Source organism: Podarcis liolepis, assembly GCF_965112155.1.
Source record: "Podarcis liolepis genome assembly, chromosome: 7".
Taxonomy (NCBI): Eukaryota; Metazoa; Chordata; class Lepidosauria; order Squamata; family Lacertidae; genus Podarcis; species Podarcis liolepis.
Window position 1 is genome coordinate 61,535,569 of NC_139561.1, and position 18,025 is coordinate 61,553,593.

Below are 18,025 nucleotides of genomic sequence, written 5' to 3' on the forward strand. Positions count from 1 at the left end.
TGACACTAGGTGAATTTGTTACCTATTAAAATGCATATTCATTCTTTTATATATAAAAAAAACACTCTTCAAATTAAAGCTGAAATGGCACAAAGCAGACCTACAAATTAGTGCATGGGAAGTTGACATGATCCAGGATACACCGATTCCATGGAGGAATCAAGTGAGGGCCAGTTGTTGTGGCCCCTTGTGGTCTGTTGAGACTGTGAGCTGTGTGGATCCAGGAGCACTTTTGAACAGAGGTTGGGTGGGCATCTGCCAGGGATTCTTTAGCTGTGGTTCCTGCATTGCAGGGGGCTGGAGCAGATGACCCTTGGGGCTCCTTCCAACTCTACAATTCTGTGATTCTGTAACATGTTCCTGGTTTGTCTAAACTGAAGCAACCATTGATGGGGTACAGCAGGTGCATCTCTTGCTGATGCCCTCTCAGCACCACCAACACCACCCAGGCTCAGCTGCCTCACCCAGTTGCTGGTCGCATGAACGTTTCCATTGCCTTCTGATTCTTTCCTCTCCCTTTTCTTTTTATCATTCTTCAGGGGGACCCTGGGATCAATGGAATTAAAGGGGAGAAGGTAGGTGGCCATTTCCTTTTTATATGATCTCTAACCCCTGTTTTTGTTTTGGTTCAGTAGGGGTCACACTCTGTAGTGGGGGGGGGGGAGTTGTGCACATAAGCCCCACCACAAATGTCCTCATGTGTGCTGTCTCCCACCTCCTGCCTCGCTTTGTCCCCAACCTTACCCATGATGTACAGTGGTGCCTCGCAAGACGAAAATAATCCGTTCCGCGAGTCTCTTCATCTAGCGGTCTTTTCGTCTTGCGAAGCAACCCTATTAGCGGATTAGCAGATTGGCGCTATTAGCAGTTTAGCGGTTTAGCGGCTATTAAAGGCTTAGCGGCTTAGAAAAAGGGGGCGGAGCGAAAAAAATCGCAAGACTCGCAAGACGTTTTTGTCTTGCAAAGCAAGCCCATAGGGAAATTCGTCTTGCGAAGCGCATCGAAAAACGGAAAACCCTTTCGTCTAGCGGGTTTTTCATCTTGCGAGGCATTCGTCTTGTGGGGCACCACTGTACAAGGAAAATTTGCACAGGGATTCTACTTGGTGTTCAATTGAATTAGGATTATGTAATTGTGGATTCTGATAAAGCACAGTCCTTGATCATGAGATGCATTCGAGTGAATGTGAATGGAATTCCTAGGCAGGCCTTCTCCTTTTAATCCTGGGCTTGTCCAAAGTTCTCTGTAGCCTTTGGGGAGTGCTTGCACACATCTCTGCTTTAGTTGTGATTAGTGGCAAGGGCTTAGACTGAAAGCAATCTTCAACTAACAGCATCTTTTGCATGCCTGCAGATTCTCATTTTAGCTTGCAAACTGCAGAACTCCTTAGGGAAATACTGCTTCATTTGTAAAAAAAAAACAAACAAACCAAAAACAGTGAGCATTTTGAGTTGGGTAAATTTTGCATTCTGAACAAGGTGATGATGAAGTTTTGCTGATGAAAAGGAACAGGTTTTACACAACTCCTCCATCTCATTGCCTTTAGCCAGTTGTTCCTCACTGCAAGTGACTAGGCATGTGGTTATTTACAAGACTGCTGGATACCTTTGTGCAAATTATTTCAGGCACCCACACCCACAAACAATACTTACTGCAAAGTCAATTTTGTAATCCATGTAAACAAGGAGACCCGCGCATTTTAGGCTTACTGAAATCTACCCAACTATGTCTGTCCCAAACCAGCAGTTTTCCCACGGTGCAAGCGGTTGGGGGGGGGGGCAGGCTTGTACCATATCCTGCAATCTGTATCACCATTTGCATTGCACTGGTATGAAATGAGCTATTCCTCGCTAATACCAAGCATTGTGCTTCTTCTTCTTTAAGGGAGATCAGTGTCAGTCATGCAGCCCTGCAGCCCAGCACCTTCAGAAAGCACCCAAAGGAGAACCAGGACCACCAGGGATTGGCCTGCCTGGCCTTCCCGTAAGTATAGAGCCATTGTGCCTCTTGCCTTTAGTGTAGGGCACTGCAAGGATTTATGGGAAGAACAAGGGTGGAATGAATAGCAGTGCTGAAGTGAGAATGTGAAATAACACAAGGGTTTCTAGTCCTCATGATCATAGAAAAGCACATGCAATCCCCATGGCAGTTTCTGTGAACAGGCAAGTCTACACAGTACAAGCCCATTTAATCCTCTTCACTTCAGCCTGCGGAACTCTAGTTCTGAGAAGCATTCTTGATGATATCACTGAACTACAGTCCTCAGGGTTTGATGGGATGTCATGGCAGTTTCAAAGCTGTTTGGATTGGTTGTGCGAATAGAATGTTCCAAATGAGAGCAGGTCTGATCTTAAGGTTAAAACCTGGTTAAAACCACATCCAGAACTTTTCCTGGTTCTGCCAACTCCTTCACTGAAATGATTCTTCTTACTTTTCTTTTATTTGCTTTCAGGGCAAAGATGGCCTTCCAGGGCTGTCTGGACTCAAAGGAGAAAAGGTAAGAGCAAATTTTCAGGAGACAGTCAGAGGGCTGGTTCCGGAATACCTTGCTTTATCTCTGTTCCACTGCAAGTGTAATTAGCCAGAACTTGAGGGTGAATCCAGTGATTTTTATCACAGGGTAATAATACCTCTGTAAAGATGCATGGTGCCTTCTACTCTCTCTCTCTCTCTCTCTCTCTCTCTCTGTGTGTGTGTGTCCAGGCCACATACAGTTTGTAAAATAAATAAATAAATAAATAAATAAGAAGTGAAACAAGAAGATCCCCCTTTCTCCCGGGCAGACATTTGTCTGACAATACGAGGAATATAATTAATATTCTAGAAACATTACAAGTGAATATCAATACTAAAGCAGTCTTGATATTTGTGGATGCAGAGAAAGCCTTTGACAATATTTCTTGGAGTTTTATGAAGAATAATCTACAGGGGATGGGGGTAGGACAAGGTTTTGAAAATGGTATAGGTGCAATTTATTCAGAACAAAAGGCAAAATTAATTGTGAACAATGTGATGACAGAAGAGTTTAAGATTGAAAAAGGGACACGACAAGGTTGCCCAATTTCTCCATTGCTTTTTATATCGGTCCTCGAGGTTTTGTTAAACATGATTAGAAAGGACCAAGAGGTTAAAGGTATACAAGTGGGAGCTAAACAGTACAAACTGAAAGCATTTGCTGATGATTTAGTGTTGACTGTACAGGAGCCAGAACCTAGTACTAAAGGGGTATTGGAACTGATTCAAGAATTTGGACAGGTTGCAGGTTTCAAGTTGAATAAGATGAAAACCAAGGTTTTAGAGAAAAATTTAACTATGAATGAGAGAGAGAAGTTTCAGGAGGAGACAGGATTAACATTGGTTAAAAAAGTGAAATACTTAGGGGTTAACATGACTGCTAAAAATGTGAATTTATTTAAGGATAATTATGAAAAATGTTGGATTGAAGTGAAAAAGGATTTAGAAGTATGGACAAATTTGAAGTTATAATTGTTAGGCCGAATTGCTGTGATAAAAATGAATGTGCTGCCAAGGATGTTATTTTTGTTCCAAACATTGCAAATTTTGGATAAGACGGATTGTTTCAAGAAGTGGCACAAGGATATTTCTAGATTTGTCTGGCAGGGCAAGAAGCCTCGAATAAAATTCAAGATACTAACTGATGCTAAAGAAAGAGGTGGATTTGCCCTGCCGGATCTTAAACTTTATTATGAATCAGCTGCTTTTTGCTGGCTGAGAGAATGGCTGCTTCTTGAAAACACTGAAGTGTTGGATTTAGAAGGTTTTAATAATGTATTTAGTTGGCATGCATATTTGTGGTACGATAAGGTAAAAGTACATAAAGCGTTTAAAAATCATATTGTTAGAAAAGCATTGTTTAATGTTTGGATAAGATATAAGGATTTGTTAGAAAAGAAAACCCCAAGATGGTTGTCACCAATGGAAGCGAAGGCACAGAAAAAAACTCAATATGGAGGCCAAATGGCCGAAATATTGGGAAATTCTGGTGCAAGATGGAGATAGAATAAAATTGCAGAGCTTTGAAAAATTGAAGAACAAAGTGCGAGATTGGCTCCATTATTATCAAATAATGGAGGCATACAAATTGGACAAAAAAGTTGGTTTCCAGGTGGAAAAATCAAAATTGGAAATAGAATTGTTAGATCCAAAACCCAAGAATTTGTCAAGAATGTATAACTTGCTGTTGAAATGGAACACTCAGGATGAGATGGTGAAATCAGCTATGAGATGATGTTGGACATAACATAATGATGGCTGACTGGGAACGGTTATGGACCACAGGTATGAAATTTACGGCATGTAAATGCCCTAAGAGAAAATTTAATGAAAATGATTTATAGGTGGTACATGACACCAGTTAAGCTTGAAAAAATTTACCATTTGCCCAATAATAAATGTTGGAAATGTAATGAGACTGAAGGTACATTCTTTCACCTTTGGTGGACGTGCCCAAGGATTAAGACATTCTGGGAGATGATTTATAATGAAATGAAAAAGGTATTTAAATATACCTTCCTTAAGAAACCAGAGGCCTTTTTCCTGGGCATGGTCGGCCAATTGGTGCTAAAGAAGGATAGAACTTTTTTTATATATGCAACAACAGCAGCAAGAATACTCATCGCGAAGTATTGGAAGACACAAGATTTACCCACCAGGGAAGAATGGCAGATGAAGTTGATGGACTACATGGAATTGGCGCAAATGACTGGCAGAATCCGAGACCAGGGAGAAGAGTCGGTGGAAGAAGACTGGAAAAAGTTCAAAGACTATTTACAGAAATATTGCAAAATTAATGAATGCTAGAAGAATGTTGGAATGAAGTGATATGGCTTTAGTAGAAAGGTTATAAGGAATTAAGTACAAATAGATTAATAGAGTATTAAAAGAAAAATAAGGTTGAAATGTGTTAAGATAATTATAGGATAGGAAACAGGGGAAGATGGAAAGGAATTGCTGAAATAATTAATAGAAGTGGAATACAAAAAGGGAGGTGTGAGGAGGTCGTGGAAATATGTGAAAGAAAGATAAGACATTGAAATTTATTTATTTTTTCTTTTCTTTGTTGATGTGTTTTTAAATTGTTTTTGTTTTGTCTTGTTAGTTTAATGTTTTAGTGTAAGGTAGTGTCTTTGTATTGTAATGTATTGTTTTTTCTTTTGGGGGGGTAGTGTTTAAATTGTTGTAAAAGCAATAAATATTATTAAAAACAAAACAAAACAAAACAAGATCCCCCTTATGTCAGATTCATCTGAGCAGCAGTTTTCTTGTTTCAAGATGGTAGATCATTTGAGCATCATTGCAGCCATTTTCTGTCTTCAGCAACTCACCAGTTCCTCTTTGTACCTAGGGAGATACTGGAGCTGTAGGACCTGCAGGCAAAGCTGTGAGTATGAGAAAGTTCTGCAAGTTTAGAGTGCGTTCGTTGCCCTCTGGGAGCTGGCTTTTGTGATCTGAACAGCGTTGGAAGATATGAAAACAAGAACAAAGTCAGATAATAAAGGGATTTGGGGGAGTTAATAAGTCACTGTCACTCAGGGGGGAAAACAGGTAAGTAACAAACACAAAAACAGTAATACAGAGTTGCAGATCTGCAGGATGAAATAACAGCAAACCAGGGTACCAAACATCCAGTTCTTTAATATGAAATATGAAACACTGTGCAATTTTCTTTGTCTTTTACTTTGCTTGCTAGACAGTCTGGTGAATTGTCCCCTAGCATAGTTGCTAGACCTCAAGATTTTTATTGCATCAAGCTCAAAAGCTTCAGTTCATGCTTGAAGAGAAATGGTGTACTGCTCTTCAGTACATTCTGATGCTTCCAAATTAACTCTAATGAATGGCAATGCCATGATGTATCTCTACTGCAAGGAATTCTCCGAATCTAGGAAAGGACCCCACCTCCTTCTCCTCAACCCTTCCTCTCATTCTGTGCTTAAAGCTCAGCAGTTTCTCACTCCTCCTGTAATCCTAGGGAGCCCGAGGGACCAAAGGGGACACTGGAGATTCAGGAGTCAAAGGCGAAAAGGTGAGCAAATTGGTATCAAAGCATGGAAGTGGTTGTGTAACTTGTTCAGATAAGTGAGCCTTTCATCTTGCTCACAATCTGTGGCCCTCTCCTCTCTTATCCATGTCCCCTGTTTTGCCATCTTGTATCACAATTCATTTTCTCTCCCCTGTAGGGAGAACCTTGTACTGAGTGCCCTGCCTCTCTGGAAGGTCGGGAGACCATGGTTTCCATTCCAGGGCCTCCAGGAGAGAAGGGTGAGCCAGGGCTTCCTGGTGCTGGACTTCCTGGAAAACCAGTAAGTGACCCTTGGCGTGGACCTCCTTTGGAGAGGAGCAAGGGGTGTGGCAATAGAGCTAGAGGGAAGGTGGTCCCATAGGCGAAAGAAAAATTTGCATTGCAGGGGGTTGGACTAGATGACTCTTCCAGCTCTACAATTCTGTGATTCCTGGGGCAGATAGAAAGGTTTTGTGAGTCTATGGCATAGTACGTTCCTCCTAAATTAGACAAACTGGTGCAGAAGCTCAGTGTAGAAGATAAACAGGGCTGAGAATTGGGAACCTATTTCTAGTGGGCTTCTCTTATTAGGCTGCCTGGCAGACTTGATTTGTTGGAAGGACTGTCTTTGTGGCAGGATCCAAGGGGCCAGTGAAGTTTAAGCAGAAAAGCTTTTTCTCTTATATTGCTTGCTGTACTTTTTCAGGGAAAACCCGGGGAATCTGGAATGAAAGGTCAGAAGGTAAGAGAAGTCCGCCTGCTGGAGTGCTTCTTTGCGAGATTACATAACCCAAGGGGGTTGGTGGCCAGAGCTGGCTTTGGAAAGGGGTGAGGAGGTCTGGCTTTTTCACACTCCTCGAGACAAAACCAGAGGCACAGGAAATGGATCTCTAGGGAGCAAATATATTCTCATTATATTTACACAGTATAATTGGAAAAGCAAGCTACAAACAAAGTACAGTGATCTATAAGAAGTTGCAAAAGACCAGAAGGAAACACGAAAATCAAATATGCATGCGGTGCAATAGGAGGAATGTCAACACCTGCAGTCCAACACGGGTGTAAAACTGCTAAAAATCTCATCAGTGCAAATGAATCCCTTCTGTGCCAAATTGGGCCAGTTCCCGAAAGGGCCCATAGCAGTTCAGTTCCTTGCTTCTACACATAATAAGGCTTTGGGTACTGGGGCTGGAAATACCCCCGTCTCAATACTTGTAGAGCCATTTGCCAATCAGCGTAGAGCAGTGGTGAGGAATCTTCAGCCTCTGGGCCTAATTAGGACCACTAGGTCTCCCCATTTGGCCTACAGTGTCGTTTTGATCAAGCCATGCTCACCTGTCCTACACCTGACAACCGATGTGGGGCTAAAAGCCCCATGCACAGTGTTTGGGAACTCCAATGATCAGATGATTGTCAGAACGCTTGTAGACAGTGCTATGCAAAAACAGCTCACCTGGTGTCATTGTGTCATCGGATGGTTGGCAGGTGGGTGGCCCCACCTATTTGTCAGGCATGGCCTGCAGGGGGGCTGGGAAAGGTAAGGATCTGTCCTGCTGGCCGGATCCAGTCCCCTTTCCTCCCCCCTGCCCCTCCCCCGGGTGCAGAAGACAATACTGGGCTACAGAGACAAATTGTATGGCTTGGTATAAGGCAGCTTCATGGACTATATTGACCTGGGTTATGTGGGTTACAGGTGTAAGGCTTTGCAAGGAGGACAGGGTCATAGGTTCAACAGCATGAGAGACAGCTTTCCCCAAGTGTGGTTGTGTAGTGTGACCAAGAGGCAAAGGAACATATGGCTGGTGTGTTTTTTTTGGGGGGGGGGTGATTAAAAGAATTGTTTAGAAGAAGTAATTTCATCAAGTGCAGGTTGCCAGGCAAGAGAAGCAGCACCTTTTGAAATCGATTTTACACAACTCTTGAAGGTACAGTCTACCCTAGGCTATAGTGTTGTAACCACCGGTAAGCATCACTGCAGGAGAAAAGTGTGTCACAGCTGTTGTTGCCTACTCACAGCCACTAGAGGGAGGTGCACACCCCTTTCCCTAGCAACCACATTTAGGGGGGCTGTCACCACGCAGCCTTTAAGTTGCCTGGCAACCTTGTATTTGAATTCTTAATGCTTTAACGTTTGTTCCAGCAGGTGTTAGGAAGGTTAAAAATGACATTAAGAGACCCTATTTGGGTGCTACATATTTGTAATGCCTTACAACCCCAGCAGAGAACTACAGCCTCCATGTTTCCTAACAACCACTGCTCACAAAAGCCCAGTCCTATCTCTACAGGCTACTTCAACGCAGGAACATAGGAAGCTGCCTTATACTGAGTCAGATCATTGGCCTATCTAGCTCAGCACAGTCTACACTGACTAGAAGCAGCTCTCCAAGGTTTCAGGCAGGGGGCATTCCTAGCCCTACTTGGGGATGCCACTGGGGACAGAACCTGAGTGTTTTTGTGGGCAGAACAGGTGCGCTACCGCTGAACTATGGCAGTATAAATATTGTTATATTTATATCCTGCTTTTCCTCCAATTATCTCTCACCTTGCCCTCAGTATTATCCTCACAACAATCCTGTGTAGTAGGTTAAGTTGAGAGACAACGACTGACTCAATATTATCCGCACAACAGCCCTTCGAAGTAGGTTAAGCTGAGAGGCGGAGACTTGCACCCGGGCACCCGGTATATTTTGATGCTGAATGGACATCTGAATCTGGGTCTGCCCCACAGTTCTCGTCTGTCCCATGAGCCACTACATCCCACTGGCTCTTGTAGTGTTGTGCCACAGATACAAAGGTACTCACAAAGAGCAGCAGATTTTTACTTCATAAACTAGCAATGGAACCATTGTTTTGTGTGATTTCTACCGCGTAAACAAGGCAGATTTTGGCGTAGTCTTGGAAGTCCTAGCAAAGAAGCTAGAGAATTCCTCTCCCCACCTCCCAAAAGAAACCCTTTCTGCCCACTGCTTTTGGCTGCCCCTGAGTTACAGCACATGGTTCAAGTAGGCCTGTGAAAACAGCCACTCCAGTCTGTATCCCTTGTTTCTATCATGCTGTGCCAAGACAATGGGCTGCCTTTTGAAGATGGTTCAGAAACTTCAGGAAGTGAAGATTCCAGCAACCAGATGATCGACTGGGACCTGGTGGTCTGGGAATATACCACCAATTCTAGCCAAACGGTGCTGGCAGCAGATTGCCATTTGTTCTAGCATGAGTTTCCCCAGGAAATGCAGCAGGGAAAAGAAAAATCTCCGCTCTGGAAATCCCTGACCTGTGCCTAAAAAGCATGGCACAGTGTGGATGAGTTCTATATTGAAATCAGCATCTTTCAGGCTCTCTCCACTTTAGTATATAACCTTTACTATTATTATTTGGATCTGAACTGTGCCTTGAGGTTGGGTAAAAAAAACAGGGAGGGTGAGAGGTCTAGTTTGTCATTTTTATCTTTTTGATAGGTTGTAAATATAAATAAGAACAAGTGTGTATAAAAATCTATCCTGTCTAGGGTGCTTCAGGAAGCCCAGGCGATCCTGGCATACCTGGCACAGCAGGTTTGCCTGGTCTTTCTGGTGAACCTGGAGTAAGAGGTCCATCAGGAGCTAAAGGTGAAAAGGTGAGTAAGCCCCTTGTTGGGGTACAACCACCATGCGGCCAAGAGGGACCAAATGTTTTTGGAACAGGATGTGTGTGTGCACCTGTGCAAATAACCAAACTCACCCCAGGGTGAGCTTTCTCACCTGTACAGTGGAACCTTGATTCTCGAACTTAATCCATTCCAGAAGTCCGTTCAACTCCCGAAATGTTCAAAAACCAAGGCATGGCTTCTGATTGGTGCAGGCACCCCGGAAACAATAGCCAACAGCTGCACTGGATGTTCGGCTTCCGAAAAACGTTCAAACACTTACTTTTGAGTTTTTGGTGTTCGGGAGGCGATTTGTTTGTCAGCTAAGCCATTCGAGAACCAAGGTTCCATTGTATTGGCCACTCAACCAGTAGGAGTATTTTACTGCACTTGCAGTAGTAAAATTGCCATCTGCAAACAAGGCACTGAGTGAGTGGGAGAACGGTAAAAATAATGGTTGCTATCACCATTATCTCCCCACCCCCACTCTCGCCAATGCTCTGGAGCAATGCTACATCTTAGGCAATGGGAGGAGGATACAAATTGGTGGCTGGACCACTGAAAGAGGAGCTGGTGTGTTGTCGCTGCTGCTGTTGGTAGAGACTTTTGAAAAGGGGGAGAAAGGAAAACACCCATTGCCATTGCTAAGGATGAGCTGCTCCTCTGGTGCCAATTTTTTTTGTGCACACCTCTCTGATTTTTTTTTATCCTTTATTTTTTATTTTTTGGTGCGGGGAAAGAGGTTCTCCCAAGTTCACCACAAGCAAAAAGGGCCACAAAATTTGGAGCCCATTTAAGTTCATCCCTAATTCAGCTTGGTTCATATCAATTATTGTGTACCTGACCATTAGACAAATGGTCCTCAAGCATATCTCTCAGTGGGGTGGGGTGGATCAGAATCCTGTATGATGTCCCACCCTGACTGCCCTGCTTTAAAGTTCATGTTTGCAAAGAGGAGCCTACACACACTAACTTTCTTTGCACAATCCAAACCATCCTGTCTGGCAGGGTGTGTGCCCATAAGCACACATGTAAAGAGCCAGCAGACACAATTGCAGCTTGCCTCCTTGCTATGGCCAATGACTATCCACATGGGCCTCTGGTCTTAAGTGTTTACATGATGGAAAATTTTGATTCGGGATAATGGGGTAGGATATCTGGGACATCTAACCTGGTCTCCTGTTTGCTGACATATCACTCTGCATTCTTCCCCACTCTCACCATCCCGGCCCACAGGGTGATGCTTGTGACTCTTGTCCCACCCTCAGTGGAGACCTCTCTGGTGTGGTTGGGATCCCAGGAAAACCAGGTTCAAAAGGAGATCGTGGACTTCCAGGTGTGGGACAGCCAGGCAAACCTGTAAGTAATTTTCCAACTGATCAAAATAGTGGTGCTGAGAATGCCAAATTCAGAATTTAGTCTGATAGTCTGTTTTAAGATTGGTTCAGTCATTAACTACCATTACTTTGAGTTATTTATGTGAACAAAACTGAACAATTCAGGCTGCATCCCTAGAACCAGATACATTTGTGTTTGTATAATAGATTGGTCAACTGTTGCATGACCTTTTAGCCAGTTTAGATACCTGTGGGTATCACAAGCAGGCATGAAGGTGGAAGGCCTTTGCCCTGCTTCCAAGATAGCATCTGGTACTCAGGTACTCTGTACATTTATTTGTTTATTTACAGCATTCTTATATCACCCATTAATAATAAGTTTTTGGAAATTCCATGCAACTACGATAGCTGTTGACTTTTGATAGATCTTCCACAAATATGTCTAATCCTTTAAGATAGCACAACTTGCAATAGCAACTTTCATAAGTTAATTACGTCTTGTGTGAAGAACTAATTCCTTTCATCCGTCTAGAACCTGCTGCCAATCACTTTTATTGGATGACCCAGTGTTAACTGCCTCGTTTTTATTCCTTTAATTAACTGGCTCGATTTACATTTCACAACACCTTCACAAAGGATCTCAATAAAAGATCTTCCCTCAGTACAGGTGACTGTTTCTGTTCAGTATCAGCATGTCAAATAATTATAATTTTAAACACTAGCATTCCTTGGTAAGACAAAGGAAGACATCTTTGTTATTTTAAAAGCAAGTCATGCTCTAACCCTATTAAGTTTGTGAATATAATATCGTTTGTGAGATAACCGATGATGACGGCAGTATGGCTCTGTTTTCACAGATACTGATCTTCAAACATAATTTGAAACAATATGAATACCATTGTTCGTACTGGGAGTCTCAAGAGATTTGAGAAACATATTCTAAGCACACCCCATGATTTCATAAAAGCACAGGAAAGGCAGAGAATTTGCAACAGGGTCTCTGAATTCAGCATCTTGAAAATCTCATTTAAAAAAGAATCAAGTTTCTATCCCTCATGGCTATGAAGAGAGGCTTGAAAGGGTGTAGGCAATGTCTATTCCAGTGTGCAGAAGAGTAGGGTTGAAATGGTCCTGCACTGAGCATGGCATTATCCCTTCCTGCAACTAGCTGAAGCAGATGAAATTATGCACACTAGGGAAATTATGCAAATGTTCGTGATTTATGGTGGTTCGTGATTTATGAAGGTTGCATAATTCTGTTTTTCTTGATGCAAAATTAGAGTGATCAAGATGCAGAATGATGTTATCTTTTGGTTGTTCATGACAGCAAAAATATCCTTTCACAGGATGAGGCTGGAATAAGAGCCTCATATTTCTTTGCTTTACAAATATCCTTTTTGGAGTACTTTTTAAGAAGTTATTTTAAAAAGTTTGTTTCACAAAGCTAGTAACTTTCTGATAGACCAGTATACTATTAAAAAAAAAAATCTGCAGCACTGAAAGGTCTAAAAATGATTAATTGCGCCCATTAAATTTTCCAGAACTACTCATTTGAAATCGAATGTCAATTTAGAGCAAATGCTGACTGTTTTAGCTTCCTCGGATAAACAGCTAGCTTTCCCCCTAGCTTTCTAGCTCAGAACTATACAGCAACTGAAAACCTGCTGTGAACTCATAGAAGGTAGACAATTCGTTCCTCTAAGGCAACAGAATATGGATCAGATGTGTTGCAACCAGCATGAGTGATTTCTGGGGGGCTCTAAATTATTCAGGCTAATTCTACTGCATCTTCCCTCCTCTCACCACCAGGGAAAACCAGGACTTCCAGGAGTTCAGGGACCTCCTGGCTTGAAAGGACTGCAGGTGAGCAAGGGCATGTACCTAGTTTGCATAGACAGATGGGGCTGCTTTCTCCCAAGCACTGCTTAAACCTTGGCGTGGCTACCTATTTTGACAGCCAGGCCCAAGAGATAAGAGGAAGAGTGAATTGCCATTGCTAATGAGCCACAAAAGGTGCTCCACAACCATCCAGTTGGGGTAGTGAATGAAGAGGATTAAGGCTGCGGTGCAGAGATGCAGGAGGAGGGAGCATAAAATTCCAGGGAGGGAGATAAGGGGAATCACGGAGCCAAGGCTGTTGAAATAGCTATGACTCAGGTGTGCTTCATTCTTTGGGTGATTTGGTGATGTCGTGCTTCCACTAATCTGTGTGTTGCATCTTTCCAGGGGGAACCAGGTCCTCCAGGGATAGGAATCCAAGGTCCAGAAGTGAGTATGGCCAGTGTGTGTGTGTGTGCGCGCGCGCACGTGTGTGTGTGAATAGTTTCTGCAACCATGTGTTGTGATTAGAACAAGATCCACCCACTTCTCTCTTCTTTCTCAGGGGGAAATTGGACAGAAAGGCTCTCCTGGCAATCCTGTAAGTAGAATCTCGCCTTGCCTTGTTCAGCCACATTAAGGCAGGTCAGCCACAGTAGACCTGTCATGCCTAGACAATGACTCAGAGGATCCCTGAACCAGGCTCTGGTGCTAACCTATAAATTGGTTCTCACCTGGAAGGCCTTAGACTCAGGGTCCGCGTAGCCCTGATGACCCAGCAGCAAAGTCCCAAGAGGAGCAGTGTGGAGTTAACTGCTTTGCAAGGGGTTATGACCTAGCATGGAAATTAGCACTCATTTGCAGAAGGCTCTTCGATATTCCAGACAAGGGGAACGAGATGGGGTCTGGGGCAGAGTTTTATCAAAGCTCATTTTCCTTTTCTCAATAATCTTTATATGATTCCCTGCCCAGAGACCTCCAAATTTGCCTTGTCGCTTTAGTTTCAGGTATATTCGACTCTGCCCTGAATGCATGGGCATAGCCAGAGGGTAGGGGTGGGGGCAACAGCTCACCCAATCAAGCAGATAAGTAAAAATACTTCACTGGAAGTAGCAATAATCAGAATGTTTGAGATTGAAAGACTCACTACGGTCACTTGGAGGATGATTTTTCTTAGGGTCAAAAAATAGTAATTTAAGCAACTCTTGTTGAGAAATTGCATTCTGAATCTACTAGACAGAGGATGATGCCCCCCCAAAAAAATCCTGGCTATGCCCATGCCTGAATGTGTAGGCTTCCTTCACCATGGCAAGTGGAGGATGCCCCAAAGGATGGCACACAGAACATATCTAGACCCAAAACTACATCAACTTTTTTTGTAGTTCCTCTAGTAGGAATGTACGGAACGTTCTGAAATTGATAGCAAGAAAATTCAATGGCATCTCTACTTTCCCCCCGAAAGGCTTTGCAAACTCCCAATGCAACCTTTGCTAACCTGGTGCCCTCCAGAGGTTTTGAGCCCATAATCCTCATCAGCTGGCTAGTCCAAAGCATTGGGGGAGGGGGAACCAGGTTGGCAAAAGCCTAACAAAAGGAAATGTTTTGCTATTGAGATATCTTCATGTTTCCAGAACCCAGCTTTGTTCTTCCTGTCTCTTTCACATGTGCTGTGATTCTCTTTTTTCTGTGCCACAGGGACCCCCAGGACCTCGAGGGCCACCAGGAAATGTTGGGGGAAAGGGGGAAAAGGTGAGCATTGGCATCTGGGTTGTATAATTTGCTGTGGGAACAGAGAAATGGCATCTAATAGCCTTCATGGCTGTGGTGGGTTCATCTTTAATTTCTTATTCATTACCAGTGAGCTGTTGCATCGAATGAATGATGAAACAGATAAAATATCAGTGAAGTGACATGTACTCCTATTCCAAGGTGAACCTCAGTAGAAAACTGCTTTAATTCTGTGCTGTTCACAGCGCCATTTCGCTGAAGATAGAATTACTGCTTTGCACCCTGCAGCAACTATCCCATATTCCATTGCATTAATATAGGAGCGTGGGAGACACTATGTTTGCAAAGTATACTTTATATCCCACAATATCTGTGCAAGATATTAGAAAACTCCAGCATAGATTGTTTTGGGCCTTAACCATGTTTTAGAGCAAATTCCACCATTAACATCAGAATGTTGTCAGCTTGGATGTAATATTGCTCTTTTCCCTATAGGGCTCCCCAGGTCTTAAAGGTGCCATAGGACCCACTGGACCTCCAGGTGCCAGTGTTACTGGCCCACCAGTAAGTGCCATTGCTTTGTAGCTCCGGAAATCTTACAACCAGCCAGCGCTTTGTGCTTTCTGACTCTTGTTGTCCTGATATTTTCCTCCAGGGCCGAGAAGGCCAGCAGGGCCTCCCGGGAGTTCCTGGATCCGATGGTTCAAAGGTGGGCAAGCTGTGTGCTCTGAAAACTAAAATGATCCTGTCTAATCATCTGGCTGCACCAGGTTCTTAATTACCTGTGAACCACTCACTTCTGACAATCCCACTGCTGGCAAAAACCTGCACTGGCCTTGAAAGCCTTAAAACAAAAGGAACTTGATAGGCCTGTCAGATGCATCCTGCCATGGCTGCTACCTGGATGGAATCCAATCAGTGAAAGATTCCTCCCTTTCTTAAAAATGCCCAGGTGCCAGATCCACCCTTCCTTTAGAGACAAACTTCTGCTTCTCACTTCCCTAGAAAGCATGGATCTGAGGTTTTCCGTTTGTCCCACGTTTCTAGGGACAGGTCTGAGCGGTTTTTCATTTGTCTCACCACTTTCCCCAGGAAAAGCCTATGTTTGCTGCTGAATTGTAACAATCCACAGCAAAAACTTATTGACATTTGCTCTGATTCAGTAGTAAACAGCAGGTTTTCCCAGGGAAAAGCATTGGGACAAGCAGAAATGTGTGGGCGAGCCCTCAGTGCCCTCTTTAATATTGAAGAGGGGCTTGTGCAACTAAGAATTCGCTCATGCTGCTTCTCACCTTCTTGGATGCTCTGTGAAAAATTATCAGAGTGATGCCCCTGAGTGCTGCTGGCCCTTTGCCCGCCTCCAGGCCACAGCACTTGCCTGACCCCACTCTCTTTGGAAGCAGGCTCTGAAACGAAAGTGTTGAAAGCCTGAATTTTGAAGCTTTGGATCCAGCTTTGGCATGACTAATGTGTGGATGTTTCGTGTAAACACTTCATTTCCACCCCAAAATAAGACTGACTAAAGATGACTGAAGCGGCCGAGGGTCAAAGAGCGAAGCATGCAGCACAGAACATGCTTTCTCGTTTGCAAAGCAGAGATGATTGTTCACACCATGGCGGTTTTGAAATCTGCAGTGCAAATGCTCAGCGCTGCTCTAATGACGAGCGGTGCCTCAAAGGCCAACATATGGCGCTGAAAAATAAATTGGATTTGGGGTGCGTACTTTTCTTTAATAACTCCCAATGTTAGCAAGAGATATAAAGGGGGTTATTAATTATGCGCGCCTCTTTTGAGGGAAGACCTTCAATTATTCAATAGGAGCCACTGTGCGCAGCCTTCAAAGATCTGTTCCGTGGTCCTTGGTGTTCTCAAGTTGTTCCGATTGAATTTAGCATGTCACTCAGCTTGTTTATCAGTGCAGCAATGCTGTTATCATGTCGGGTGGAAGGTAAGGGTGGGCTCCAACTCCCACAGGGCTCCAACACGCTGCGGACGTCTGCCCGGCGGGCGGGGCACTCTGCTTCAGGGCGCCCTGCGCGCCGGGCGGCAGGCTGTTATCCGCAGCATGGGGAGCCCTGCGGGGAACTCCACAGGGCTCCAACATGCTGCGGATGTCTGCCCGGTGCGAGGGGCGCTCTGTTCAGGGTGTCGCTCGTGCTGGGCGGCAGGCTGCTATCCGCAGCATAGGGAGCCCTGCGGGAACTCCCGCAGGGTTGCCTAGGCTGCGGATGTGTTCCTGAAGCCTGGAGAGCGAGAGCCTGCATTCGCCCCATAGGACGCACCCAGATTTCCCCTTCATTTTTGGAGGGGAAAAAGTGTGTCCTATAGGGCGAAAAATATGGTAGTTAGCTCAGAGCTCAGAGGTTCCAGACAGTGGGACGTCAGAAGGCATGAAAACGAGTGAAAGAAGCAGGCCAAAGAGAGCTGATCAAAGGAACTTACAGGTGTGCTTCTTTGCATATCTGAGAAGCAAATGGGACCATGAAATCACTCTGCACATGTGTGTGCATGTGTGCTATTGCCAGCAGCACGCTTCTCCAAATATCTGACTCTTCTTTCTCTTCCTTTTTTTTCCTCTAGGGTGAAAAGGGAGCCAGAGGAGAGAAGGTGGGTCAGCCTCCTTCTCCATCCCAAATTTTGCAACACTTAAGTTCCTTTTGGTGTCTTTCCACACCGTCAGCATCTTATACAACAAACACCTGCTGTTTTGTCATGTGCTGCACACAATTCTCCCAGTTCTTATCTTTCTGGGGATTCAATGCACTGGCTGAGAGAAGCACAGTGCACCTTTGAGTAATCCAACATGTGGAGGAGCCAGAAACACCCTGTCACTCTGCCACTCCTTGTTCATGTGGACCAGAAGTGTTACTCTGGGAATAACAACCCCTGACTCTTGATTAAGTGTCCCATTCCAGAGCCCCGAAGAACATAAGAAGAGTCCTGCTGGTTGAAACCAAAGGCTTATCTATTCTTCTCCCACAATGGCGAAGCAGATGCCTCTGGGAAGCCCACAAGCCATACATGAGCTGGGATAGCTCAGCCAGTACAGCATGGGATTCTTACTCTCAGGGTTGTGGGTTTGAGCCCTACATTGGGCAAAATATTCCTGCATTGCAGGGGGTTGGACTAGATGACTCTTGTGGTCCCTTCCAACTCTACAAATTCTATGATTCCATTGGCACAGTAGCCTTCTCCAGTAGGAAAAGATCCCTGTGCTCCCACTCCTTGGTCCCCAGGTGTCTCTCCCTCCTTACCCTCCTCACCTTTATCTTCTCAGGGAGATTCTGGTGAGTGCAGCTGCCAGCCCGGCCCTCGCGTGGACTCAAGCAACATTGGTCTTCCGGTAAGCATCACTACATGCTCCTGCTGCCCCCAAGGCCTTGGGGATTCGCTGCCAGGCTGGATGATGGTTCAAGCCACCTGTGCCCCCCCATTCTCCGCTCAACGCCTTTGCTGCTCCGGAGGCTGGAACGCCCATGTCCTGCTTGGCCTTTGCTAAA

At 44.3% G+C, this 18,025-nt stretch overlaps 2 protein-coding genes across 10 annotated transcripts in view; one reads left to right on the forward strand and one right to left on the reverse strand.

The window, feature by feature from the left end:
* COL16A1 (collagen type XVI alpha 1 chain) overlaps nucleotides 1-18,025 on the forward strand; it is a 131,600-nt gene that overhangs the window by 74,101 nt on the left and 39,474 nt on the right. For all 9 annotated transcript variants that reach the window (XM_083511547.1, XM_083511546.1, XM_083511548.1 and 6 more), the window contains exons 24-40: nucleotides 540-575; nucleotides 1,885-1,983; nucleotides 2,453-2,497; nucleotides 5,366-5,401; nucleotides 5,990-6,043; nucleotides 6,198-6,320; nucleotides 6,726-6,761; nucleotides 9,525-9,632; nucleotides 10,878-11,000; nucleotides 12,788-12,841; nucleotides 13,205-13,246; nucleotides 13,362-13,397; nucleotides 14,492-14,545; nucleotides 15,020-15,088; nucleotides 15,180-15,233; nucleotides 17,106-17,132; nucleotides 17,803-17,868. In XM_083511547.1, coding sequence (XP_083367673.1) covers nucleotides 540-575; nucleotides 1,885-1,983; nucleotides 2,453-2,497; nucleotides 5,366-5,401; nucleotides 5,990-6,043; nucleotides 6,198-6,320; nucleotides 6,726-6,761; nucleotides 9,525-9,632; nucleotides 10,878-11,000; nucleotides 12,788-12,841; nucleotides 13,205-13,246; nucleotides 13,362-13,397; nucleotides 14,492-14,545; nucleotides 15,020-15,088; nucleotides 15,180-15,233; nucleotides 17,106-17,132; nucleotides 17,803-17,868 — 1,062 coding nt within the window. The remainder of the gene's footprint in view (nucleotides 1-539; nucleotides 576-1,884; nucleotides 1,984-2,452; nucleotides 2,498-5,365; nucleotides 5,402-5,989; nucleotides 6,044-6,197; nucleotides 6,321-6,725; nucleotides 6,762-9,524; nucleotides 9,633-10,877; nucleotides 11,001-12,787; nucleotides 12,842-13,204; nucleotides 13,247-13,361; nucleotides 13,398-14,491; nucleotides 14,546-15,019; nucleotides 15,089-15,179; nucleotides 15,234-17,105; nucleotides 17,133-17,802; nucleotides 17,869-18,025) is intronic.
* Nucleotides 13,488-18,025, reverse strand: part of TINAGL1 (tubulointerstitial nephritis antigen like 1) — a 115,686-nt gene continuing 111,148 nt past the window's right edge. The window contains exon 11 of the mRNA XM_083511634.1: nucleotides 13,488-13,499. The gene's annotated coding sequence lies outside the window, so the exon portion shown is untranslated. The remainder of the gene's footprint in view (nucleotides 13,500-18,025) is intronic.